Source organism: Bos indicus, chromosome 19 (genome assembly GCF_029378745.1).
Source record: "Bos indicus isolate NIAB-ARS_2022 breed Sahiwal x Tharparkar chromosome 19, NIAB-ARS_B.indTharparkar_mat_pri_1.0, whole genome shotgun sequence".
Lineage (NCBI taxonomy): Eukaryota > Metazoa > Chordata > Mammalia > Artiodactyla > Bovidae > Bos > Bos indicus.
The window spans coordinates 27,345,344-27,373,123 of NC_091778.1; the positions used below are offsets into that span (position 1 = coordinate 27,345,344).

Sequence of the window (27,780 nt, forward strand, 5' to 3'; positions counted from 1 at the left end):
TGGCAGCTACAGCCTAGAGATGACTAGTGGCTGTTTCTATAGACAGGATCTGTGCTCTATTAGGAGGTTATTTCACTTGTTGATATCACCTGCCAGGTACTCTTGTAACCATGTGCAGCCTGTCTCCTCCCTTAGGTTACTTTGGAAAGCACAGCAGAGAAAAAGGACTGAGGTCTTTTTTATACTCTAAGTCCACAATTTGAGACTTAACATTTAGATATCACTCAGCCCAATGGCACCCCACTCCAGTACTTTTGCCTAGACAATCCCATGGACAGAGGAGCCTGGTAGGCTGCAATCCATGAGGTCGCTAGAGTCGGACACGACTGAGCGACTTCACTTTCACTTTTCACTTTCATGCATTGGAGAAGGAAATGGCAACCCACTGCAGTGTTCATGCCTGGAGAATCCCAGGGACGGGGAAGCCTGGTGGGCTGCCGTCCATGGGGTCGCACAGAGTCGGACATGACTGAAGCAACTTAGCAGTAGCAGTTCAGTTCAGTCACTCAGTCGAGTCCAACTCTTTGCAACCCCATGGACTGCAGCACGCCAGGCCTCCCTGTCCATCACCAACCCCCAGAGTTTACGCAAACTCATGTCCATTGAGTTGGTGATGCCATCCAACCATCTCATCCTTTGTCATCCCCTTCTCCTCCTGCCCTCAATCTTTCCCAGCATCAGGGTCTTTTCAAATGAGTCAGCTCTTCGCATCAGGTGGCCAAAGTATTGGAGTTTCAGCTTCAGCATCAGTCCTTCCAATGAACATTCAGGACTGATTTCCTTTAGGATTGACTGGTTGGATCTCCTTGCAGTCTAAGGGACTCTCAAGAGTCTTCTCCAACACCACAGTTCAAAAGCATCAATTCTTCAGTGTTCAGCTTTCTTTACACTCCAACTCCACATCCATACATGATCCTGGAAAAACCATAGCCTTGACTAGAAGGACCTTTGTTGGCAAAATAATGTCTGTGCTTTTTAATATGCTGTCTAGGTTCATCATAACTATCCTTCCAAGGAGTAAGTGTCTATTTATTTCATGGCTGCGATCACCATCTGCAGTGATTTTGGAGCCCAAAAAAATAAAGTCTGACACTGTTTCCACTGTTTCTCCATCTATTTGCCATGAAGTGATGGGACTGGATGCCATAATCTTTGTTTTCTGAATGTTGAGCTTTAAGCCAACTTTTCCACTCTCCTCTTTCACTTTCATCAAGAGGCTCTTTAGTTCTTCCTCACTTTCTGCCATAAGGGTGGTGTCATCTGCATATCTGAGGTTATTGATATTTCTCCCGGCAATCTTGATTCCAGCTTGTGCTTCATCCAGCCCAGTGTTTTGCATGATGTACTCTGCATAGAAGTTAAAAAGCAGGGTGACAATATACAGCCTTGACGTACTCCTATTCCTATTTGGAACTAGTCTGTTGTTCCACGTCCAGTTCTAACTGTTGCTTCCTGACTAGCATACAGATTTCTCAAGAGGCAGGTCAGGTGCTCTGGTATTCCCATCTCTTTAAGAATTTTCCACAGTTGATTGTGATCCACACAGTCAAAGGCTTTGGCATAGTCAATAAAGCAGAAATAGATGTTTTTCTGGAATTCTCTTGCTTTTTTGATGATCCAGTAGATGTGGGCAATTTGATCTCTGGTTCCTCTGCCTTTTCTAAAACCAGTGGGAACATCTGAAAGTTCATGGTTCATGTATTATTGAAGCCTGGCTTGGAGAATTTTGAGCATTACTTTGCTAGCGTGTGAGATGAGTGCAATTGTGCGGTAGTTTGAGCATTCTTTGGCATTGCCTTTCTTAGGGATTGGTATGAAAACTGACCTTTTCCAGTCCTGTGGCCACTGCTGAGTTTTCCAAATTTGCTGGCATATTGAGTGCAGCACTTTCACAGCATCATCTTTCAGGATTTGAAATAACTGGAATTCCATTACCTCCACTATCTTTGTTCATAGTGATGCTTCCTAAGGCCCAATTGACTTTGCATTCCAGGATGTCTGGCTCTAGGTCAGTGATCACACCATCATGATTATCTGGGTCATGAAGATCTTTTTTGTACAGTTCTTCTGTGTATTCTTGCCACCTCTTCTTAATATCTTCTGCTTCTGTTAGGTCCATACCATTCCTGTCCTTTATTGAGCCCATCTTTGCATTCAGTTGTTCCCTTGGTATCTCTAATTTTCTTGAAGAGATCCCTAGTCTTTCCCATTCTGTTGTTTTCCTCTATTTCTTTGCATTGATCACTGAGGAAGGCTTTCTTATCTCTCCTTGCTATTCTTTGGAACTCTGCACTCAAATGGGTATATCTTTCCTTTCCTCCTTTGCTTTTTGCTTCTCTTCTTTTCACAGCTATTTGTAAGGCTTCCTCAGACAGCCATTTTGCTTTTTTGCATTTCTTTTCCATGGGGATGGTCTTGCTCCCTGTCTCCTGTACAATGTCACGAACCTCCATCCATAGTTCATCAGGCACTCTGTCTATCAGATCTAGTCCCTTAAATCTATTTTTCACTTCCACTGTATAATCGTTAGGGATTTGATTTAGGTCATACCTGAATGGTTTAGTGGTTTTCCCTACTTTCTTCAATTTAAGTCTGAATTTGGCAACAAGGAGTTCATAATCTGAGCCACAGTCAGCTCCCGGTCTTGTTTCTGCTGACTGAATAGAGCTTCTCCATCTTTGGCTGCAAAGAATATAATCAATCTGATTTCAGTGTTGACCATCTGGTGATGTCCAAGTATAGAGTTTTCTCTTGTGTTTTTAGAAGAGCGTGTTTGCTATGACCAGTGCATTCTCTTGGCAGAACTCTATTAGACTTCGCCCTGCTTTATTCCATACTCCAAGGCCAAATTTGCCAGTTACTCCAGATGTTTCTTGACTTCCTACTTTTGCATTCCAGTTCCCTGTAATGAAAAGGACATCTTTTTTGGGTGTTAATTCTAGAAGGTCTTGTAGGTCTTCATAGAACCGTTCAACTTCAGCTTCTTCAGCATTACTGGTCGGGGCATAGACTTGGATTACCTTGATATTGAATGCTTTGCCTTGGAACTGAACAGAGATCATTCTGTCGTTTTTGAGACTGCATCCAAGTACTGCATTTCGGACTCTGTTGTTGACTATGATGGCTAACCAATCTAATCACATGGACCACAGCCTTGTCTAACTCAATGAAACTATGAGCCATGCCGTGTAGAGCCACCCAAGATGGACAGGTCATGGTGGAGAGTTCTGACAAAATGTGGTCCACTGAAGAAGGGAACGGCAAACCACTTCAAAATTCTTGCCTTGAGAACCCCATGAACATATGAAAAGGCAAAAAGATAGGACACTGAAAGATTAACTCCCCAGGTTGGTAGGTGCCCAATTGCCGGGGTCCAGCCCCCGTGGATCCAGAGAATTCGAAGCGGGGACAGCGTCGGCCAGAATCAGGAAACAATTGCTTAATTAAACGTTAATTAAGGATATAAAGAGTGGTTAAATAAGGATAGCTCAATGAGGAAAATTTAGTGGAGAAAAGAGGCTGAATAACTTGGTTTACGTGGAAAGCTAATAACATTCCAAAATAAGGAATTTGCGTCACCTACATAGGCCGCAGGTGTCCTCCCGTTCTCCCGAAGGAGAGGAGACACTAAGGCCTCCCAGGTCAGATCTCAGAAGCCCAGGCAAAATTAGTAGGCTTGACGAGCCTCCCCGCCCCAGATGGAAATTCAGCCAGAAGGTGAGAGAAAGAACGACATGGGGAGACCAAGTTTCGGTGAACAAAGCCCGCACTTTATTTTCCAAAGTAGTTTTTATACCTTAAGTTGTGCATGGGGGATAATGGGGGAAGGGGTAGAGTCAGCAGTAAGCCAGGCTTTCTTCTTGCAAACTTATCATATGCAAAAGTTTAGGTGATTTACATCATCTTCTGGCCCGGAGGCCTGTTAACATTTTAAGACCCTTTCTTCGGAAAACTTATTTTTCTCTAAAGGTGATTAGTCAGGCGCCACCCTCCAAAAGCCTTAGATAAAGTTGCATTCCTATAGGGCAAAGGTGTGGTGGGCTATAACAAGAAAAAGAATTAACTCAAGGGTCCAAGGTTACAAACATTAAAGCTACTACTTACATCAATTATATTAATCAAAACACTGCCAGGGACACAGCAGGTAAGGGATATGGAAACTTAGCAGCAAACATTGGCCCAACAAGTGAAAAACCCTTCACCAATACAATTTCTAATCAATCTTTTAACTGTTCAAAGGAATCTGTATTTAGACAGTTTAGAACATCTCATGCCTCTCATGGTTGGGAGGCTCTGAACAATCACATGTGGCCAGAAGAACCTATTCAGGAGACAGATGGTGGTGGGGGACAGCCCCCTGTAAAGTCAGAGGTGTAGGTGAGAGCACAAAGCAGTAAAGTAGGCCGACTCTGGTTTTGGGGGTAGATGCTTGAGAATTTCCAGGGGGACTCCTGAGGCTTGATCCCGCCTTTGCGTATGCCCAGCCTCCTTCCTCATGACCTTTGCCTCGGGCGGAGTTCCTCACGCTGGCTCCCGGCACCCAGTATGCTACTGGAGATCAATGGAGAAATAACTCCAGAAAGAAGGAAGAGATGGAGCCAAAGCAAAAACAACACCCAGTTGTGGATGTGACTGGTGATGGAAGCAAGGTCCAATGCTGTAAAGAGCAATATTGCATAGGAACCTAGAATGTTAGGTCCATGAATCAAGGTGTCATGCGAGTGTATGTTCCTCGGTTCTTTGTCTCGTCACAACAAAGATTTGGAGCAACGGACATTAAAGCCCTCGGCGCATCACAGCTCTCAGGTCTTGGACAAACCGTGCTACAGCTCTTAGGCAAATCAGTGTTACAGCTCTATTTTATTTATAAGATAGCAGGAGAATCCAAGACTCGAAGAGAAGAGAGTGGAAGAGTGCGTGGGGAGGGAGAAAAAGAGAGAGAAAGAGAGAGAGCGCGCACGCATGCACGCGGGAGAGAGAGTCTGAGAGAAAGCACTTTGGCTCCTCCTTTTATATGTTTTTTCCCTTTACCTGGGCCTGCCCTATGCAAATTGGGCTTAGCCAGGAGTGCTGTTTGTTCTGTTTGTTCTGCCTGAAGTCTTCACTCTGGTCCTCGGACCTTCCTTGTCTTTTAGCCACCGCCATTTTGGATTCCTTTTCCCTATTCTACCTACCTAACAAAGGCAAATTGAAAGTGATTAAACAGGAGATGGCAAGAGTGAAAGTCAACATTTTAGGAATTAGCGAACTAAAATGGACTCAAATGGGTGAATTTAACTCAGATGACCATTTAGATATCACTATGGTCTGAATATTTATGTCCCTGCAAAAGTCATGCTGCAATCCTCATGATTGATGTGATGGTATTAGGAAGTGGGACCTTTGGGAGGTGCTTCAGTCACAAAGTGGAAGCCTCATGAGTGAGATTAATTCCTAATAAAATAGCTCTGAGAGATTCCAAGCCCCTTCCATCAAGTAAGGACACAGCAGAAGGGTGTCAGCAGGACTTCCCTGGTGGTCCAGTGGTTAAGACTCTGAGGGTTGGATTCCCAGTGGAGGAACTAATTGCCTACATGCCACAGAGCAACTTAGCCCATGTGCCACAACTATTGAGCACACGCCACAACTAGAGAGTCCACGCACAGCAGCAAAAGATCCCACATGCCGAAACTAAGACCTGAGGCAGCCATATATTATACATAAAGTAGCAGCAATGAACCAGGAAGATGGCCCTCACCAGAAGGCAACCAGGCTGGCACCTGCAGAGCTGTGAGCAATAAATTTCTGTTATTTGTAAGCCACCCAGTCTGTGGTATTCTATAATAGCAACCTGGAAAGACTAAGACAGTTATTCCCCTTTTAGTTTTGGGTTGACTTTCTAAATTAACATTTAGGGGAAAGGAATTAAAAGTCAATTTATCCTTAAATACGGGTTTCCTAGGTGGTGCTAGTAATAAAGAATCTGCCTGCCAATGCAGGAGACACAAGAGATGCTGTTCAATCCCTGGGTCGGGAAGAGCCCCTGGAGAAGTAAATGGCAACCCACTCTAGTATTCCTCCCTGGAGAATCCCATGGATAGAGGAGCCTGGCAGGCTATAGTCCATGGGGTTGCAAAGGGTCAGATATGACTGAGCAACTAAACACACACATTCTTAAATACATATGTGCTATTAGGGTTCAACACGCACATTTTCAGTAGCCCCTGGTCACTATACCATCAACAACTAGAGGAAAATTACTTCTGATCTGGAGGAAAGGGGAAGGAGAATTTTTAACAGGTTCACAAACAGGGAAAGTCCCAAGAAAATGAACTTTAGAAGGTGCCTGATATCTTTAAAGTGAGTTGAAGTTTACCATGAATTCTCTGGAAATTGCTTTTCCTGTACGCAAACAGCTACTTGCCAGTCTTTCTGTGGCGAATTAGCAAATCCTCTAGAGTTTTGCATTTAGGAGGGGAAGGAAGAACTAATTATATCCTATTTCCCACTGGAATTCTAAGTCTTTTCATTGATTGTCATGTGTATGAGACTGGGAGTCCTGTAAAGAGAGGAATAGTCGGGGAAATAGTCAGAGAATAGTCTATTCCTGGCAGGAATAGTCAGGGAAAGGAAGGGTAAAAGACAATTTTAGTTCCATCAGACTTCCTCTTCCTCTGTTTGTATTACAGGAGCAGATCACCTCCATTGGGATAGCTACTTTCTGAGGAGAATGTATGATTGTCCTAGAATGTATCATGCATTTTCTTCTTTTTCTGTAACACAAGATGATCACAAGTATCCTTTTCAACCTTCAGTTACTCCAACATCTGAGTCATCTCAGAGTCTCAGTTTCTTCATCTGTAAAATGGGGATGACATTAGTATCTAGTATATAACATCAGTTGTTTGGAGGACTAAATAATGTAAATGCTTGTGTGTTCCTCACAGGGCTTCCCTGATAGCTCAGTTGGAAAAGAAGCCTCCTGCAATGCAGGAGACCCCGGTTGGATTTCTCGGTTGGGACAATCTGCTGGAGAAGGGATAGACTACCCACTCCAGTATTCTTGGGCTTCCCTTGTGGCTCAGCTGATAAAAGAATCCGCCTGCGATGAGGGAGACTTGGGTTCGATCCCTGGGTTGGGAAGATTCCCTGGAGAAGGGAAAGGCTACCCACTCCAGCATTCTGGCCTAGAGAATTCTATGAAAAGCAGTATAGTCCATGGGATTGCAAAGAGTCAGACACAACTGAACGACTTTCACTTGTGTATTCCTCATTAATTTTACAAACTTAAACACTTCTTGAAGAGCGAGTATTACTGTAGCAGAGAAAAAGGAAACGTGTGTTTACTGGAAAGAAATAGTGTTAGCAGGAAACAAAACAGACAAGAACCCCGTGGTTGCTATGCAGTTAGGTTTCGGCGGAACCGTACACACCGTCTTTCACTGTTGTCGCTACGAATCTTTTTCCCGTTGTACCTCAGACCCTGCTCTCTCCGCCCTCGGGAAGCGAAAGCCTCGCCACGCTCTCAAGTGCATGCTGGGAGTTGGAGTCCCCTTAAAGGCCTCGGGTGGCCGTGAGGTGAGCCGCGTAGCTGGGAGCCACTAGCACGTGGCGGGAAGGGGCGGTGCGCACTAGCTGTGTGTTCCCTAGAGCCGCGGGAGCTTCCCGCCCTCGCGCCTCGCGTCGCGGCGCCTCCCGTCGCGGTGCCCTCCCGACATGCCCGAGGAGGCGGGCTTCCCGCCGGCCAAGAAATTCCGGCCGAGCGCCGGGCCTCCGAGCCGCGCCAGGTCCTGCCCTCCCGGGCGGCGTGCGGTGATGCTGCTGGCAGCGGGCGCCGGCGGAGGAGGTGGAGGCCGGAGGCAGCAGCCGCCCCTGGCCCAGCCCTCGGCCAGCCCGTACCCCGAGGCCGTGGAGCAGCAGCGCCGGAATCTGCCCATCTTCCAGGCGCGAGGCCAGCTGTTGGCCCAGCTCCGAAACCTGGACAGCGCCGTCCTTATCGGTGAGTGATCGTGCTGGCGGGTCCTTCTTCGCTCCCCGTTCGTTCTCTTGAGAGAACAGCTTTTCTTAGGTGCTTCTCACCGTCTTTCATCCGTTTCTGCAACAAACCTGACCGCCTATTTCTGTTCGGGGCCAGAAGAGGGGCCTCGGAAGGGAGTCGGGCAGTCCCCCTTTCTGGAGGTGCTCACGGTCCGGGCGAGTGACCACGCGTTAGGCAAAAACTCGCCTTCTGGGCCGGAAGGATAGAGGGATGCACCGGAGACTTGGGGGAATTTAGAAAAGTGGATCTGAGCCGGTACTGAGGGGACGGCGAGGGGGTGGACCTAGAAAGGCGTTGGACACAGAGGAGAGAGCCTGCGGTATAAGAGACAAAGTGGAGACGAGACAGTCCGGTCTGAGGGAAGAAGTAGTTTCTGGTGCACTAACTGAGGCAGAGTTGAGGGCCGGGAACCGATTGCAAGGGGCTTTGATCCCCAACGTTTTGAGTAAGAGGAGCCCCTGAAGGACGGAGAGGATGAGCCTTTAAAGAGGAAAGGAGATCCAGGAGAGCTGATAGTCTAAGAAGCAGAGTTGTAAGAAGAAGAGAGTGAACAAATGCAAAAATGAAGTCCAGTGAGTAGGGACCCAAAAAATGCCCACTGGATTGGGTGGGAGTTATTGATTGGGAATGGAGGTGAGCTCTGTTTTGGCAGAGCTGTGGGATGGGAGCTGATTTGTCATTGGGCTGGAAGTGAGGATCTCATGAAGGCAGTGGGAACAGACTTCTGTTTCGAGAAGAAGCAGGGGGACCTAGCGGACCTTGCAGGTCTTCATAGGTTAAGGGGAAGAACTCAGTAGAGAGGGAGGCTGAAGATGGAAAGTGTGCACTAACAGCAGAGACGGAGGGCATGGGGAAAGGGGGCCCTTGGCAACAAGGGTTAGATCTAGCGGTGGCCTGGAATAGAAGGAAGGCCATGCAAAAGGTTAGAGGCCTGGAGGAAGGTGGTAAGAATGGAGTGACTGCAGAAGAGCTTGTAGGAGATGGAGGGAGACTTTGAGGATTTCATTTTTTCTATGAAGTAGGTGCAGGAGCTCTGCTGAGAATGGGACTTACGGGGTCCTTGGGGAGGATGGGGACAGGGGAAAGGGGCTGCAAAAACAAGGATCAGCCGTGGTGCTGGCACCCAGGTGCATTTGGCTCCATGGCAAACTAAGGTCATTGTCTGCCCAGTTGGGTTATTTTACTATAGTGATGCTCAGTTTCTTTATTATTATTTTAACTTTAGCTGCATGAGGTTTTTGGTTGGGGTGCTCTGGCTTCTCTCGTTGCAGAGCACGGACTCTAGAGCTCCAGCTTAGTAGTTGTGGCGCTTGGGCTTAGTTACTTCGAAGCATGTAGGATCCTACTTCCACGAGGGATCGAACTTGCATTCCCTGCCTTGGAAGGCAGATTCTTAACCACCAGACCACCAGGGAAGTCCCCAGTGCTCAGTTTCTTGGCGTAGGAGCAGAAGAGATGGGCAGGGAAACCTTGATCGAAGTTTGGGTTTTGCCTGATGAACTCAGTAGGAGAAGTGCAAGATAATCAAGTTCTTCGTCCATGATTCGTGTCCAGGTCAGGAAGGATGAACCATAGGGGAGAAAATGGAAGGCCAATGGGCCTGTAGGACTCAGTAAGTCGGTAGGGCGGCGGGGCCGGGGGCGGGGGGGGGGCGGGGGGCGGGTGCGGCAGAGTGGGCAGTGGTAGTTGTGGAAGGAGGGATGCCCAGGCTTACAGTTCTGTGTTCTGGTCAGGTGCTGGGAAGGAAACACAGGAGGGTACTAATAAGGTTGGGTGCTTACTGTATGTAGTGCTCAGGTACATGAAAGAGACAGGCTTCTGTCCTCCCAGGACTTCTGATGCTGGAGGCAAACAGAAACGTCTCAACGCTCTCACACAGTGTAGAGTGATCAGTGATGGAGGAGAGATGAACGAGGCACTAAGGAACACAGAGGAGGCAGGTGCAGCCCTTGGGGAGAAAGTTTGAGGTCTAATTGATCTTGTGGAGTTTGTCACGCAGGCAGTGTGGGAGCAGATACTTCAAAATTGAGTGGGCAAAGGCAGAGGGTTTGAAAGGAGGCGGCAGGCTGGGTGAGGAGTCTGCTATGGCTGCAGTGTCGGAACAGATGTCTCTTCATGTCAATACATTTACATCTCATTTATCCCTTCGAAAAGTAGGACTTTTTATATAACAGCTGTATTTCACTGTATGTCTTTACTGTACTGGTTACTATTGCTAAACATTTACATTGTTTCCAAACTTAACTGTCATGAGCAAAGGTGAATAAAACACTTTTGAAGCTGATTCTTTATGCACACCATTATTTCCTTAGAGTCAGTTCTTACACGTGGAATTGTGGTTCAAGGGTATAAACATTTTGAAGATTTTCCTACTATAGTTTGACCTTCTGAGAAGCAATTCCAGTTAACCCTCCACTAGCAGAATTCATGGGTACACATTTTCCCATGACTTTATCAACTTATTTTCTTTCTTTCTTTTCTTTAATATGTATTTATTTTATTTTGCTGCACCGGGTCTTAGTTGCAGCATAGGGATCTGTAGTGGTGGCATGCAGGATCTAGTTCCCTGACCAGGGATTGAACCCAAGCCCCCTGCCCTGGGAGTGCTAGGGAAGTCCCTCGAGTATTTTTCTTATGTCTTTTCCTTCTGACTTTGATCTGTTGGGTTTTTTGTTTTGTTTTGTTTTTTGGTGAAGTTTGTTTCTGTTCAGGTTTAAATGAGACTTGTTTTCTTTCCTAGGAGAAACAGGCTCAGGGAAGACAACACAGATCCCTCAGTACCTGTACGAAGGGGGGATTGGCCGCCAGGCCATCATTGCTGTGACCCAGCCTCGCCGAGTGGCTGCCATCTCTCTGGCTACCAGAGTCTCTGATGAGAAGAGAACAGAACTTGGGAAGCTGGTACCTAACTTCTTTTTCACTAACAGTTCTTGGTCCCCCACACCTCACTCCCGCTCTCCCCTGCCACCTCCCTGACTTTTTTATTTTTCTAAACAAGAGTACTTATACATCTCAAGCTTCTTTCTTTCTTTTCTTTGTTGCCACGTTTCTTTCTTGCCACAGTTGTTTCAGACTCAGTTCTTTATTAATTCCTTAGAGATCAGAGGGTCTGTCAGTCCCATTTGCTTTGCTTTCAAAGTCTGTTGGCAAATAGAATAAATTAGTTGTTTTCCTTGAGCACTTTTAAGGCTTCAGGAACACTTGCTAGGTCTCTCGTCTGTATGTCTTTCTACAAACTTGTAAGCATTTTCCTAGCATATAGGTGGTTATTGAGAATGAGTTCCAGAAGTGTATATAAGTCAGATTTATTTGTGTTCACACATTCGACTTAAAAACATCTTGGGCATCTTCTCACTTGCTTCGTTTGAAGTAGCTGAGGGGAGGGAACTAGTGTTACATTCTTTGCAGAGTTTCTCATCGTTGCAGTTGAGGGCGTGTGTCCATTTTCCTGGGAGCAGGGCAGGGTTGGAGTGGGTCATGTTCACTGCACTAGCACCAGCGCCTGGTGCCGTGCTGGGCACACTGGGTGCAGCAGACATGTTTGCTGAATGAATGAGTGGTATCTCCGCGCAGGTCGGCTACACGGTGCGCTTCGACGATGTCACCTCAGATGACACCAAGATCAAGTTCCTGACCGATGGCATGCTCTTGCGCGAGGCCATTTCGGACTGCCTGCTCCGAAAGTACAGCTGCATCATTTTGGATGAAGCCCACGAGCGGACTCTCCACACGGATGTGCTCTTCGGGGTGGTGAAAGCTGCACAGAAGAGGCGAAAGGAGCTGGGGAAGCTGCCTCTCAAAGTGGGTGCAGCCGTTCTGCTGCGGGACTCGGGGCAAAGGTGCTGGGGGTCGGGGGGAGGGCAGTGCGGCTTCCCAAGCAGCCCTCAGGGCTTGGCAGGGCACGAAAGGCTGGCCCAAGCCTTTCTCCCGTCCTCCGCGCCCTTCTCGCCGGCAGGTGCTTGTGATGTCAGCCACGATGGACGTGGACCTGTTCTCCCAGTATTTCAACGGAGCCCCCGTTCTCTACCTGGAGGGCCGGCAGCACCCGATCCAGATTTTCTACACCAAGCAGCCCCAGCACGATTACCTGCATGCCGCCCTGGTTTCCGTATTCCAGATCCACCAGGTAGGCCGCAGGGAGTGGATTCCTGGAAAGGCCTGTTTGACCTTGAACAGTCAGCCTTGAGAAGAAAAGCTGCCAGACCAAACTGCTTTGTAAGCTGTGTTCTTTAGGTGAATAAGGAATTTGTTTGCCATGTCTCCGTTTTTATACTTTTTTATAGTATCTCTCTTTTCCTCTGAAAAAAAAATTAAACCCTGGCCAGCATGTTTCTTCAACTGAGCTGGAAAACCTCCATGTATTAGAGCAGTGGCCCATGCGCACAATGTGATCAGAACCCCCAGTAAGAAGCACATTTTGTGTTGCAACCAAGACACCACGTGTAGAACTGAGTAGAAAGGAGTCTTAGGAAACACTGCCTCCTTTTACTCCATGTGATATTCTGTCTCATTGAACAATAAAAAGTTGGTGTATTAGCCAATAAGGGGGTGCAGTTTAGAGTTCTCTTTTTAAAAAAATGTGTTAGAGAAACATTTCAACAGGTTTTTCATTTTAGTAAACATTTATTTAAAAATTTGAGTGTATCACCTCATTTTTTGGTTTAACTTGTATGTAATTGACTGTTTTTACCTTCCCATTAACTTTCTGAAAATATCTAGAAGTCAGCTTTTTAAAAAAATATATTTATGTATTTAATTGGCTGCTTCAGGTCTTCATTGTGGCACACATCGTCTGTGGTCGCAGTGCACAGACTTTCTAGTTGTGGCACACAGGCTGGTAGTTGCACTCCCAGGCTTAGTTGCCCCATAGCACGTGGAATCTTAGTTCCCCGACCAGGAATCAGACTCATGTCCCCTACATTGAAAGGGATAGTCTTAACTATGGGACCATCAGGGAAGTCCCAGTCAGCCTTGTTTAGCTGCCAGAAGCAAACTTGAGATAAGGGTATTTTATGAATGATACCTGTGGTGCCCTCAAGTTATGTAATAGCTTTGATGAGTCCTCCTAGTGATGAGCTTTTGTTGTTTTAGATTTTATCCTGTCTATGTGTGTGTACCTCTGAACATTTGTCCTCTTAACACTGAGCTAAAAAAGTATATGCACACACACAAATACATAGATACATGTATGCAAACATAGCCATATTATATATACAGAAAGAAAAAAATGGTGTTAGTCACTCAGTCATGTCTGATTCTTTGTGACCCCATGGACTGTAGCCTGTCAGGCTCCTCTGTCCATGGAATTCTCCAGGCAAGAATACTGGAGTGGGTTGCCATTTCCTTCTCCAAGGGATCTTCCTGAACCAGAAATCAAACCCCAGGTCTCCCACATTGCAGGCAGATTCTTTATTGTCTAAGCCATATCTGCCTTTATTACATGTACACATACATACAAATATAGGTAGTCGGACATGACTGAGCAACTTGCACACCTTCACAAATACAGATAATTATTGAACATTTTTCAGTTATTTTGCCAAACAGGCACTCTACAAATTAATGTATCTAAATAGACTTCAAAGAAGATTGGGTCGTGGGTATATGTACTTAACACTTAGATGTTCTTCCCTTTTCAAGGTGAAGGACCCAGTTAACCCTGAGATAACCAAGCCCTTGCCCAAGTTCTGGGTGCTTTGGGGGTTTATGAAAGTGCGTTTGATGGCCTCATTCAGTAAGGGCTCCTTTTCCAGCCTCTGGCAATTTTCATGGATCAGGGTTTCTCTAAGTTGTCTCCTTTGTCACTTTCATCTTTCAAGATGATTATGAAAGGAAGGCAGCTCCAGGCAGATTTTATTTGCCTGTGTGGTTGTGCTTTTTCATGGCATGGTTCTTGTTGCAAAAAGCAATCTGGTAATTTCCCTTCCAAATTCCCTTAGTTTTTTATTATGTCTCTTTCTTCCCCCTTAATTCATTCTTAAACATAGCTGGCTAACCTGAATAGGATGCAGCTGTGCATTTGGTGAAGTTCCTCCCTCCCCTCCAAGGGCAACACCCAAGTCTAGGCTCAGTTACAGGTCCAAAGTTAAGAATAACTGGGAACTTCATTAACGGTCACTGTCCTATTCTGTGCCACCTGCGCAGCTGTCAAGGCCCAGGAACCCCAGGAACCCCACTCTGCCTTCTCTGTAGGAAGCCCCCTCCTCGCATGACATCCTGGTGTTCCTCACCGGGCAGGAGGAGATCGAAGCCATGAGTAAGACCTGCCGGGACATCGCCAAGCACCTTCCAGACGGCTGCCCCTCCATGCTGGTCCTTCCACTCTACGCCTCCCTGCCCTATGCCCAGCAGCTGCGCGTCTTCCAGAGGGCCCCAAAGGTGAGTGCGCCCTGTCTCCTGCCCAGCCCCATCCCTGGGTACCCAGACGGATGCACCAGTGGGACCTGCGCCCCTGTCAGCAGGCTCCAGATAAGATGTGTGGACAGGGTGCCCAGGTATCTCTCTCACGAGCTGGAAAGACGCAAGCATGTGATGCAGGGCTGTAGACATGGCTCTTCCATGGTAGGAACAGGGAGACATGGGGATGAAGGAGAGACGCAAGCAGAAGCCGGAAGCTCCCTGAGTGACTCTCCCAGTGTCCACAGTAAGCAAGCACGTGTCCACCGTAAGTTTCCTGGGACCCCTGCTGTGCCAGGTGCTGCGCCAACACCAGACACACACTGTCCTTCATCCTCTCAAGAACCACAAGGCAGGTCACCATTCCAGTTCAGAAACCCTGAGGCCCCAAGGGGTGAAGTGATAGATGTCCATGGGGCACAGTAGGTACCAGGCAGGGCCAGGATCCCAGGCCACGTCTACTTCCTCCTGACTCTAATGCCCATCCCACCACCCCTCATCACCTCAAAATAAGCCTTTAAGACTGAAACACACCCAGCCCCCCAACCCAGTACTGACCCGGCCATCAGTATTAATAACTGTCCAGATAGCGGAGTCATCTCTTCTTGATCATGAGTGAACTGTGACAGTTAGCAATGAGGAATATGTTTTCAAACTTCTGCATCATACGTGTGTCATGTGGCTTTTTGGTTTTCTTCCTCCTTTTAGGGTTATCGCAAAGTGATCATTTCAACCAACATCGCTGAAACCTCCATAACCATTACAGGAATAAAATATGTAGTTGACACGGGCATGGTTAAAGCAAAGAAGTATAACCCCGGTGAGAACTTGTGGCCCCTGGCGTCTCTTCTCTGTGTAGTGAGCGGCCCGTGGTCCCGCAGTTTCCCCACCTGAGCATTTCACGTCTGTGAATAACCAGGCACCCCGTCTAGCAGGCAGGGCCACAAAGACATGAGAGGCAGGGAAGAAGAGCCCATTTGTGGCAAACCTGGGGACAGAGGGTCAAGGACCTGGGCAGAGGGACTGAAACTCCATCAGAAGGTGGGCGAGAATGGTGGCTGTCAGGCCAGGGACAGCCTGATACCACATCAGAGGCTTCCTGGGGAATGATATCTGAGCAGAGCTGGTTCAATCCCCAGTCTCCCAGAAAGAAAGCAGGACCCCAGCCCCAGCTGGGCCAAGGCACTAGCTGTTACCCGACTGTGTGCAGTGCGCAGCTTGCTTGAAGTCATTTTTATTCGGGTCTGTTTTCTACCTTGCTTTATTCCACGGAGGATTTGAGGCAGCTGACATGATAGCTCCCGGATGTTCACTTCAAATGAACTGCTAAGCATTCAAGGATGCTGACTTTCACGTGTGTTTCTTGGGGACCATGTTTGTGAAAGGGCTTGGTTCTCCGCACTGTCTGGCACGGCGTACACCTTTATCAAGAAAATCAGTCTCATTTACTCCTAGGTGTAGTGACATGACGCCGTCTCTTTTACAGTAGAGCAGGAGCGAGGACGTGGCACACGAGGGACTGGAGGTGTTTCGTTTTGGGGTCATGATCAGTGGGCGACCAACCATCCTGCTTTGCTGGAAACTGGGTTTTGGCACTGAAAATGCCACCTCTTGGAGGACCCCTGCGTGCTAGGCCGCCCCGGGGGTTGTTTTCAACTGTGACCTAAGCCAAGGCCTCTGAAATCTACTCCCCTTGGCCACTGCCCCAAGCTCAAGGTCCTTCTGATGCTGTAGTCACAGATTTTGCACAGTGTTCATGGCGAGGCCTCTTTTCACCGCAAACCAGTCTGGTTACGTGCTTTCTGACATATTGTTGTTTAGTCACTAAGTGGTGGCCAGCTCTTTGTAATACCATGGACTGTAGCCTGCCAGGCTCCTCTGCCCGTGGAATTCTCCAGGCAAGAATACTGGAGTGGGTTGCCATTTCCTCCCCCAGAAGATCTTCCTGACCCAAGGATTGAACCCACATCTCCTACATCAGCAGGTGGATTCTTTACCACTGAGCCATGAGGGAAGCCCACTTTCCAATGTAGCCTTGAGTTTTTCTGGACTCATGTGTTGCAGAAAGAATCCTGGGTATCCCAAGGAATGCTTCTCATTGCCTCACGTTCTAGAAGGAGTTTGTTCACATGATCAGCAGAGCTCTGACTTGGCCATTCTCCCACCAGACAGTGGGCTGGAGGTGTTGGCTGTGCAGCGGGTATCAAAGACCCAGGCCTGGCAGCGCACGGGCCGGGCCGGCAGAGAGGACAGCGGCATCTGTTACCGGCTCTACACGGAGGATGAGTTTGAGAAGTTTGAGAAGATGACGGTGCCAGAGATCCAGAGGTAGCCAGTGGGGCTCCCCACCTGCCATCTGTCCCGAGGTCCTGTCCCTGCAGCCTGTATCTCCTCCAACTGACGCTCCTTAGTGGGTGGCTCTGCCTTGCTGGCCGGGGGGTCAGGCACCCTCGTGAACCACCTGTCTGTCTGTCTTGCAGGTGTAACCTGGCGAGCGTGATGCTGCAGCTCCTCGCCATGAAAATCCCAAATGTGCTCACCTTTGACTTCATGTCCAAGCCGTCTCCAGGTAAGTGGAGTCTTCAGGGAGGTGGGCACACAGGAAGGGGCCGCCAGTGGGCTCCACACAGCAGGCCTACTGGCACTCTCCTTTTTTTATTATTATATATTTATGTGTTTTTGGCTGTGCTGGACGTTTGTTGCTGCGCAGGCTTTTCTGTAGTTGCGGCGAGGAGGGGCTACCCTCTAGTTGCGGTGACTGGTTTTCTCATTGCGGTGGCTTCTCTTGTTGCAGAGCACAGTCTGTAGGGCACGAGGGCTCAGTAGTTGCAGCTCCTAGGTCATCAAGCACAGGCTCAGTAGTTGTGGCGCGTGGACTTAGCTGCTGCGTGGCATGTGGGATCTTCCCGGAGCAGGGGCTGCGTGGCATGTGGGATCTTCCCGGAGCAGGGATCAAACCCATGTCTCCTGCATTGGCAGGTGGGTTCTTAACCACTGAGCCACCAGGGGAGCCCTTGGTATCCTGTTGTTTAGTATAACTGGGGGGAATAACAACCTTAACTCCCAGAGAAGAGTCTCACAATTATGGAAGAGACCCGGTGCTATTCACACCACGTTGGTGCAGAGTCAGGGGCTTCGTGTCGGCACCATCTTGGGTGGGTTCTGTGGTCACAGGAACCAGGGAAGGTAGTGGAGGGGGGTCCGCGGGTTACTGCAGCCCCAACAAACTTGGACTTTTGCAAAGGGACTGAACAGATTGTGTTTCTTTGCTTTCAACTGGAATTTGATGGGTCTCTGCCCTTCACTGGGAATTTCTCCATGGAGGAAGAAAAAATAGTTGGGATTCTTTGTCATAGTAGCTTAGCCCTCGGCATCCCTTCAACACATACATTTCCTTTTTTTTTAAAGTGAGAAGTGCAATTGGTTAAAAAAAAGTAAACAGTGGGTAGGTAGGCATGGACCTCCACAGTCTTCAAGCTCTTAGTTTCCCTCCCCCACGCCACCACTGTGGCCGCTTCCTGGCGTCTCCTAGAGAAAATCTATGCGGGTAAGTACATACAGTCTCCTTTTCAAAACATAAATAGCAACACTCTTTCAGTCCATTCTATACTTTTTTTTTTCTATCAATTACTAAATTCCTACATATAAAGGAGGAACAGGGACTTCCCTGGTGGTCCAGTGGTTAAGACTCTGAGCTCCCAATGCCGGGGTCACAGGTTTAATCCCTGGTCAGGGAACTAAGATCCTGCATGCCGCGCAACACCCCACCACCACCACCAAATAAAAGGAGGAACATACGTGTCAGGTAGAAGTAGCGAAGCCACACCTGTGTGCCCGTTACTGGGGCCACAGGCCCTGGGGCCACCTGTTCTCACCCCCAACCCCTCACCTCCTTCCCATTCCTCCTTCAAGGTCAGCCACCACCCAGGTTTGATCTGTGAGTCCCTTGCTTTTCTTGAATATCTATTGCATGCACAAGCATGGTTTTGGTTGGCGTGTTTATGTCTTGATTTTCTGGTGACCTTCCCTTTCATATGTCATGTTTTGTAAGGTTTACTTTTGATGTATTTTCATCACTTAAATACTATTCCATTCTATGAATAAGCCAAGATGCATTTATCCTTCTCCTGGTAGACATTGGCACGTTGCTTTTTTCACTTAATACATTTTATAGATCATTTTTCTCTGTACATGTATATTTATTGCATCCTTAGACATGCATCTTTATGTTTAGTGGTAATACATTTACGTAGTTCAAATTAAAAAGGAATTAAAGAGTAAATAGTGTCCTTCCCTCTAGGGGCTCCCGAGGCCCCTGGTGTTTCCATTGTTGTGTGTGTCCATCTGGAGACACAGGTCCCTGTACGAGGTTCAGGTAAATGAGTGTGCAATTCACAAGTGTAAGTTTGCTGGGCTTCAGATTTGCATACATATCGCCAAATTGCAGACCACTATTTAAAAAGAGAATTGAGGGTTTCCCTGGTGGCTCAGTGGTAAAGAAACTGCCTGCCAATGCAGGAGACACAGGTTGGATCCCTGGTCCAGGAAGATCCCACATGCCACAGAGCGGTTAAGCCCGTGCACCACAGCTACTGAGCCTGTGCTCCATTGTTCTCCGCAATGAGAAGCCCACACAGTAGAGAAAAGCCTGCTCACTGCAACGAGAGAAAAGCCCCATGCAGCAACGAAGACCCAACACAGCCAAAAATAAGCAAAATTATTTTTGGAAAATTAAAAAAATGAAAAGAGATGAGCTGAAGACAGTGATGTCATGAATAGTTTTGAAAAGTACCTCATGGGGACAGTGTGGTTGTGGTCATTACTGTGGTTTGACTTAGGCTCGTCAGAAATGCACTGATGTGATGAAGCAGCTGCAGCTCCATCCTGTTTTGAGTGTTCAACTCCTTTTCATGTCTGTCTAGATCACATCCAGGCGGCCATCGCCCAGCTGGAGCTGCTCGGTGCCCTTGAACACAGGGATGGCCAGCTCACCCTAACTCCAATGGGAAGAAAGATGGCGGCTTTCCCACTAGAACCCAAATTTGCCAAAGTAAGTGCCACCGTCTTCTCAGTCCCCTCCCTGTACCTTACAGGTCGGCCATCCCACAGGGGACGCCTCAGCCCAGTGCTTCCATCTTCACCTTTTCTCTTAAACAGTTATCAGCGCCTGCTTTGTGTCGAACCTCGACTTAGGTTCTGTGTGATTCAGGCTCATGTTAAGTCATGTGTGTGTGTGTGCTCAGTCATGAGATTCTCTGCCACCCCCTGGACTGAAGCCCACAGGCTTCTCTGTCCATGGAATTTTCCAGGCAAGAATACTGGAGTGGGTTGCCATTTCCTCCACCAATGAAGTCATGAGCCCTACCTATATGGGATCAGACAAGAAAGGCAGCTGTCCCTTCTACAGAAAGTAAAATAATATACAAATGAATATATAAAAGAGCATAAGTTATATTGTCATGGTTTTAGAAACACCTGCCCCTTCACGCCTTACAAGGGAAGCTGCAGAAGCAATGAATGGAAATTCAGAAGCCAGGAAAAAACTGGACTCACACAGTGTTTCGTTGTGGTTTGCAGACCATCCTCCTGTCCCCCAAATTCCACTGCACAGAGGAGATACTGACCATTGTCGCCCTGCTGTCTGTGGACAGCATTCTCTACAACCCTCCATCACGGCGGGATGAAGTGCAGAGCGTGCGGAAGAAGTTTGTGTCCAGCGAGGGCGATCACCTCACCCTGCTCAATGTCTACCGGACCTTCAAGAACACCGGCGGGAACAAGGTAGGCCCTGTCCTCTTCCTCTTCTCACACAGGGCCTCCCTTTGGTCCTGTGTTTCAGGACACCTTCCCTTTTTGGCTGTGCCTTCTGAAGAGCCTCACAGAACGCTGGACGTCATTCCAGAGACGTGTGCACCAAAGATGCTACTAGGGAAGACACGACTTCAGCCTTTCTCTCTGCTTGTGTTTCCCTCCTACTTAACTTGGGCAGGTGAAGTGGTAATACCTGGTGACCCAGTTTCTTGGCTACCAGATGGTTTGTTTCCCCACCTGCCCCTAACTTTCTTCATAGCAGCTTTTGCTTGTGTGACATTTCCATTCCCGGGACCAAGATGGAAAACGGCAATACCTTCCTTCGTTTATCAGTACAATTTTAAAAGTAAATAAATAAAATATTTGGAGGAGTTCCCTTTTTGCCTAGTGGTTAGGATTCCAGGCCTTCACTTGCGTGGCCTGGGTTCAATCCTTAGTCAGGGAACTAAGGTCCCGCCTGTCGAGTGGCTGCCCTTCCCAAAAGAATCAATAATCGTGCCATAGCACGCATGCTTTAACTTTGTGTTTTAATGCAGTCAGTTCTTAAAAAAAAAAAGCCACCACCCAGGTTTAGTAGTTGTAAACATTTTGCTCTGTTTGCCTCAATTTATTTGTTTATTTTCTCTTCGCCACTCTGTGTGACATGTGGAACTTCCCTGACCAGGGATGGAACCCATGCCTCCTGCAGTGGAAGGGCAGAGACTTGGCCATGGGACCACGAGGGAAGGCCACGTCAGTTTATTTTTAAGGAAATAAATGCTGTGGACACAGCAAGAGCCCCAAGCTGCTCCTCGTGTAGTCCTCCCTGCCTCCTGTAACCACTGTCCTGAAGTGGGTCTGGACCTCCCTGGGCAACATCGTGCTTTCACTTCCTGTCCACGGGCATCGTATGCTACACATGCTTCCTCACACTACCCTTTTGCCACTTATTTCTGCCTGTGGCCCCGTCGTGCACATCCCGTCCAGGTCTCCTGTGCACAAAGGGGAGGGTTTCTCGGGAGCCGACACCCAGGAGTGGACCTGCTGGTCTAGGAGCAGCTGCATCCAGCTTCCCCAGAGTGTCAACACCTCTTTACCCTCCCCAAAGTCATGCAGAAGAGTTCCCATTTCCACCTACCTCTCCAACTTTGCTGAAATGACTTTCATGTTTTCCAGGTTGATGGATATGAAGTAGTTGTTGTTCAGTTGCTGAGTAATGTCCGACTCTGTGACCCCATGGACTGCAGCATTGCAGGCTTCCCTGTCCTTCACCATCTCCCAGAGTTTGCTCAAACTCATGTCCATCGAGTTGGTGATGCCATCCAACCATCTCATCCTCTATTGCCCCCTTCTCCTCCTGCCTTCAGTCTTCCCCAGCATCAGGGTCTTTTCCAGTGAGTCAGCTCTTCGCATCAGGTGGCCTAAGTATTGGAGGTTCAGCTCCAGCATCAGTGCTTCCAGTGAACATTCAGGGTTGATTTCCTGTAGATTGACTGGTTTGGTCTTCTTGCAGTCCAAGGGACTGTCGCGAGTCTTCTCCAGCACTGCAGTTTGAAAACATCAAATAGTATCTCCGTTATTTGAAACTGTACTGACTCGATTCCTCAAGAGACCAAGAGCCTTTGCTTAAGTTCATTGTCATTTGTAGTTAATCTCCTGTGAGTTGTCTGTCCATGTCCTTTGTGGCTGTACTGGATTCTTGGTCATTTTCTGACTGATCTGTAGGTGGTGGTGTTTTTTTTTTTTAATATATTCTGAAGGTCATCATTCTTTTTCCATTATGGTTTTCAATATGGTTCATGCTTTTTGATATAAAGATATTTTCTTGTATTTACTTTTGGCAACTGCAGTTTTCCCTTTGAATTCAAACTATGTTCTAGAAATTATGCTGGGACTTCTCTGGTGGTCCAGCAGTTAATTCGTGGTAGAGAACTAAGACCCCGAATGCTGCATGTTATGACTAAATTTTTTTTTAATTAAAAAAAATTATAATAAAAGTTATGCTTTATGTTTATCTCTGTAGAAGCGAGAGGACTGTGACATCTCTTTTTTTCTCCCCGTTCAGGAATGGTGCAAAGAGAACTTTGTTAACAGCAAGAATATGATGCTAGTAGCTGAAGTCAGAGCACAGCTGAGGGACATCTGCATAAAGGTATTTTTCTTCCTGCTGGTCTTTGGGGGGCTAGGCTGTCACCTTTTTCTAGGTGAAAATTCTCAAATTGCTTATCACTAGTGATTGCAGAAAAACCTCTCATTGTAGGAAAATTTTTAAATAAGAAAGTAAAAATTACCCACAACTCCACCTCTCACCAGTTTGGTCCATTTCCTGGTGGCTCTGCTTTTAAATATATTTTTACATGGATAGTTATTAATACATTGTATATATGATTTATATCCAGCTTTTATAAACTTTAATAGTGTTTTCCAATGTTACTAGAATTCTTCCTAAGTTTTTTTTTTTAGTGGAAATACCTGTCATTTTTTTTCAGTTTATAAAAGCAGTGCATACTTGTTACAAGTTGATAGAGTGCAGAAAATAGTGATATATATACAGCAGAAACCTACACAACATTGTAAAGAAATTATACTCCAATAATAAAATTAAAATAAGAAAATAGTGATATATTGTGTAGAAAGTATAAAAGTTTCTCTAATCTTGCGCCTCCAAAGAGAAGCAATAGTCCAGTGTAGATCCTTCTAGAATTTTTTTCTATGTATGTATGTTTTTGTTTATTCGTCCGTGTATTACGCATATATGTGGATATATAAATTTTCTTTTTTAAACAAGTTTGATGTATGTATTGTTTTGAAACTTGTTTTTTTCCACTTAGAGTGCGCCTTGAATTTCACTTTGTATCTGGGCTGTCTCTCAGTGCCTGTATCTGTCTATCGTTCTTTGTATTGACTTGGTAGCATTTCGCTCCGGTCTTCACTACAGTTATTTAACCAAGTCCCTAGTGGTGGTCATATGGATTGTGCTAGAGTGATCATCCTCCTGCATAAACGTCTGTGCTCTGGTGCACAGAGAATGAACTTCTGGATGGGGAATTTAGGTTTTGATAGACATTGCCAAGCCATCCACCAAAAAGTCTCCTCTCAGCTTATATTCCCTCTTAGAGGGCATGTTTCTATATTCAATGACTATGAGGCACGTTCTACCGCAGAGGTGGGGTGGTTTGTGTCGCAGTCTCCTGCGTTGAGCACTGAGTGTCCTCGTTTTGCTGCCATGAACAACTCTGTGGTGACCAGGCGTCTCTGTGTGTAAGGCGTCTTCTGAGACAGCCCCCAGTGCGGGCCATCCACATGCCCCTAGGAGACAGTTGTCACCCTTACCCAGGCCCGTGTCCAATGCCAGCAGCCTATTGTTAGCACTGAAGTAACTTCTTTCCAGGCTTCCCAGGTGGCTCAGTGCTCAGAATCTACCTGCCGAAACAGGAGACGCGGATTCAATCCCTGGTTAGGGAAGATGCCCTGGGGAAGGAAATGGCAACCCACTCTAGTGTTCTTGCCTGGAGAATCCCGTGGACAGAGGAGCCTGGTGGGCTACAGTCTATAGGGTCACAAAGAGTCGAGCATGACCGAGCGACTGAGCACACAAGTCTTTTCACAGTGGCCTGTTCTGTGTTGCATACATTTTTCCACCCTTGTACTTGAATGGCTTTCCTGCTAGACCATCCCTGGGCTTTGTGAGTTTTCTCGTCTTTTACTGAAGGTGGAAGTGGTGCTCCTCTGCCCGCGCTCACCTCGGGCCTCTGAGGCAGCTTCCCAGAGGTCCGCGTCCACCCTGGATGCGAGCCTCCTCTGGGGCCTTGCACCAGGCTGCGCGGTAGGCAGTGTGGCTCCATGCACCATGGGTGGCTGTGCAGTGCTCATGTCTGGGTCTTTTCCATGTCTCGCTTCCTCCCAAACCAGATGTCCATGCCAATTGTGTCCTCCCGGGGGGACACGGAGAGCATCCGCCGATGCCTGGCACACAGCCTCTTCACGAGCACCGCTGAGCTGCAGCCAGACGGGTCCTACGCCACCACGGACACCCACCAGCCGGTGGCCATCCATCCCTCGTCCGTGCTCTTCCACTGCAAGCCGGCCTGCGTCGTGTACACGGAGCTGCTCTTCACCAGCAAGTGCTACATGCGTGACCTGTGCGTCGTGGACGCCGAGTGGCTGTACGAGGCCGCCCCCGACTTCTTCAGGAAGAAGCTGAGGACTGCCAGGAACTGAGCCGCCCTGGTGCCAGGAGCCGGGCTGCAGCCGGCCTCGCTGCGACCTCTAAACGTTGGCACCTACAGAGGCCACGGTGGTTATGGGTGGGTCATGCCTGGCCTCCAGGAGCTTGAGAGCCTCTTTGTCTAAACTCCTCAGACTGAACCGCACAGACATGTAGAGGCCTGGGAGACTTCAAAATGATGCTTTGGGTTCTTGGTGGGCAACTTAGGGTGACTTCCTTTACTTTTGAGCCTCAGTTTCCTGATCTGCCAAGTGGGAGTGATGATACTTAAAGGATCGGAATCATGAGGCTCAGAGCAAGTGAAAAGAAAGTACCCAGAGCTGTGCGTGCCCATGATAAGCCACGGTAGACTGAGTGCCGAGGTGCTTGGTTGGTGTTACTGCTTATGTACGTGCCATGGATCGGGTACAGCAAAACCCCCAAGTCCTGGAGACTGCGGGGGATGGTCTGGAAAGGGGAGGTCGCAGAGGTCACAAGAGGTCACAGAGCTCCTGACCTTGGATCTGTTTGAACATCTATCTGCATGAAGTTTTGTAACAGAAAAGATTAACTTCTGTTTCAACAGGGAGGTGCTGAGCACCTAACCTCACTCCCCAGGGCAGGGAGCTTTCACAGCAGAGAGGCTAAGCACCTGTCCCCACCCTGCTTTCAGAGAAGTTCCTGAGTGAAGTATTTGTATCTTCTGAAGTGGGAAGGCTGATCTTATGTGTTGTCCTTCAGTCATGTCCAATTCTTTGTGACCCCGTGGACTGCAGCACGGCAGGCTTCCCTGTCCTTCACCATCTCCTGGAGCTTGCTCAAACTCACATCCATCGAGTAGGTGATGCCATCCAACCGTCTCACCCTTTGTCATCCCTGTCTCCTCCCGCCTTCAGTCTTTCCCAGCATCAGGGTCTTTTCTAGTGAGTCAGCTCTTCACATCAGCTGGCCAAAGTCTTGGAGCTTCAGCTTCAGCCTCAGTCCTTCCAGTTAACATTCAGGGTTCATTTCAGATTGTAGTGTGATGGCCTCCAGCATGGCCTTCTCTCTCTGTCTCTGGGCCATAAACCCATGAGCTAAGGAGTGACTGAGCTGAATTTAAGGCATTTCCCTTTTGGCCAGGCCTCTGGGGGTAAGTGGAAGTGAAGCCAGGCAGCCTTGACTCATCTCATCCCCTCATCTAGTGTTTATGTTCTTTTATCTTATTTCCTATGATGTTTTTCCTTCTTAGGGACCAGGGGACATCCTGGCTTTGCTGCTGGCACCTCTCTCACACTCATTTTCCACATTTGTCTGAGGGGATAAAGGGTCTCCACAGACTTCCTGTTCTCATATTTTGAGAAGGGAAAAGACACCAAAAGTCATTCTTAACTATTTAATTTGAAAATCGTTGTTGTTTAATAGCTAAGTCATGTCTGACTCTTTGCAACTCCATGGGCTGTGGCCCTCCAGGCTCCTCTGTCCATAGGATTTCCCAGGCGAAAATATTGGAGTGGGTTGCCATTTCCTCCTCCAGGGGATCTTCCCAACCCAGGAATCAAACCTGAGACTTTCCTTAGAGAATGTTTTGGCCTGGAAAATGCCAAAATTAGCACTTCTATTGTGCTTAATTGGTCTAAACACTATATACAGTATTCTGGTCATTACATACAGTGAATCATACAGCTTTTAAGCAGAGGCCTAAATGGCCTGAGAGATCCTTCAGTGATAATGGATGGTGTCTTCGTTTCGGTTCAGTGAGACCCTGGCGGACAGGAACACCCCTCCCAGGCCTCATGAGTCCACGGTGGTGTGTGTCAAGTTTGCCTCAGCACCAGCTGTGCGTCTGAGCAGTCAGACTTTTAGCCAGTGTTCCCAGCTATCTGGGCACGTGTGAATTCTTCTTGTTAAAAACAGTTATGTTAAGGCCAAAGAAGATTCGACAGATCCTAAATACCCTGTTTTGCTAAATTCTTAGATTTTTCTTGTTCTTACCAGGGCTGACTTTATGAAAAGTTATTCAGAAAAAAACTTAACTGTATTTTTCTCACTTATTTAAGAGTCCTAGGAGGTGTAGCCTGACTTGGTAAAAGAAATTACTGTATTTTTAATGAAACATTCATCACACTGGTAAAAAATATTGGGAGTGGGGTGATATGTTTCTCATAATGTTGCAAATTATGGTGGCTCAGACAGTAAAGAATCTTCCTGCCATGTGGGAGACCTGGGTTCAACCCCTAGGTTGAGAAGATCCCCTGGAGGAGGGCATGGCAACCCACTCCAGTATTCTGGCCTAGAGAATCCCCATGAACAGAGGAGCCTGGCAGGCTACAATGCATGGACTCATAAAGAATCGGACACAACTAATCAACTAAGCACAACTTTCTCTAGGGCAAGTAAAATTTAGCTTTTAATCATTTTTGTGCACCTCAGAGTTCTGAACTGTTTCAGGAAATCTTGTATTTTTTCTGACCAGGAGTATTGGGTAAATAGCTTCTAAATAAATGTAAATAGCTTCTGTGTTTCTCTACAAAGATATATTTATCATTGTAACATTCTGGTAGAGTTTTGATACAGTAGTTTTTTTATCAGGCTTTTTAAAAAGTTAACTTTTCAAGTAGCTGCTCAGGGACTAAATCAGATTGGAAAAGCCTATCCCTGCTCCATATTACTACAAAGAGATACATGGTTGTTTATACCTAGCTGCAGGGCACAGATAAGTACACTTTAAACTTTCTAAGAAAGTTAAATGTTTCAGTGATGTTACAATCTCATCTTGAGCTACTCTTTTCAATCCCTAAAATCTCTGATGGTGTGCTGCCTTTTTTTTTTTTCCAACCTGTGAAATCCATATCTGGGTGAATCACTAGTTCCCTTGAGCACCTTTGTGTATTAATAAATAGATGCACTCCAAGCAGATTGCATGCCTCAGATGTTTGTCTTCTGCTTCTAATAATCATGGAGGGCAGCACAGATCCCATTTACAAAGGGAAGAACTGCCCAACACCCAGTTCTTGGTAGAAACCCTTCCTTAATGTTGCATCTCTGCTAGGAATAAAGAGATGCCAGAAAGGAGGCAAGTTTGTGCTCTGTGGAAAGAACTGATTATATACTGTGATGCATAAATCCATTTAATTCAGCTCTCAAGAAAACCTGTGGCCAGGTGGCCAGGCATTTAGATACCATTCCTTGTGACTATAAAGAGACACTGCACCTGTGGGGAAGCAAGAGTTTTATTATATTTTATTTGATCAGAATATTATAACTTGCAGGAAAGAGCTCAGTTCAGATTTCTGTTGTGTTCTGAGACTCGTTTCTTATTCAAACAGGCATAGGTCTGTAGAAGCATCAGCATTTGCACGACTCAAACCCATTAAAAGTGAATCTAGTA

At 47.1% G+C, this 27,780-nt stretch overlaps 1 protein-coding gene across 2 annotated transcripts; it reads left to right on the forward strand.

Moving 5' to 3' along the window:
- The first annotated feature begins 7,513 nt into the window (after positions 1 to 7,513).
- On the forward strand, positions 7,514 to 27,780 carry DHX33 (DEAH-box helicase 33). Of its 2 annotated transcripts, none has more exons than XM_070772898.1 (12): positions 7,514 to 7,978; positions 10,758 to 10,918; positions 11,591 to 11,818; positions 11,973 to 12,143; positions 14,255 to 14,395; positions 15,122 to 15,233; positions 16,582 to 16,741; positions 16,894 to 16,982; positions 19,336 to 19,463; positions 19,991 to 20,194; positions 22,269 to 22,355; positions 24,116 to 27,780. In XM_070772898.1, exons 1-12 carry the CDS (start codon positions 7,696 to 7,698, stop codon positions 24,422 to 24,424), a joined length of 2,073 nt encoding a protein of 690 aa, XP_070628999.1. In that variant the 5' UTR covers positions 7,514 to 7,695; the 3' UTR covers positions 24,425 to 27,780. The 2 variants fall into 2 exon arrangements, with proteins under 2 accessions (XP_070628999.1, XP_019837600.2); XM_019982041.2 differs by having other exon boundaries at positions 7,517 to 7,978; positions 14,210 to 14,395.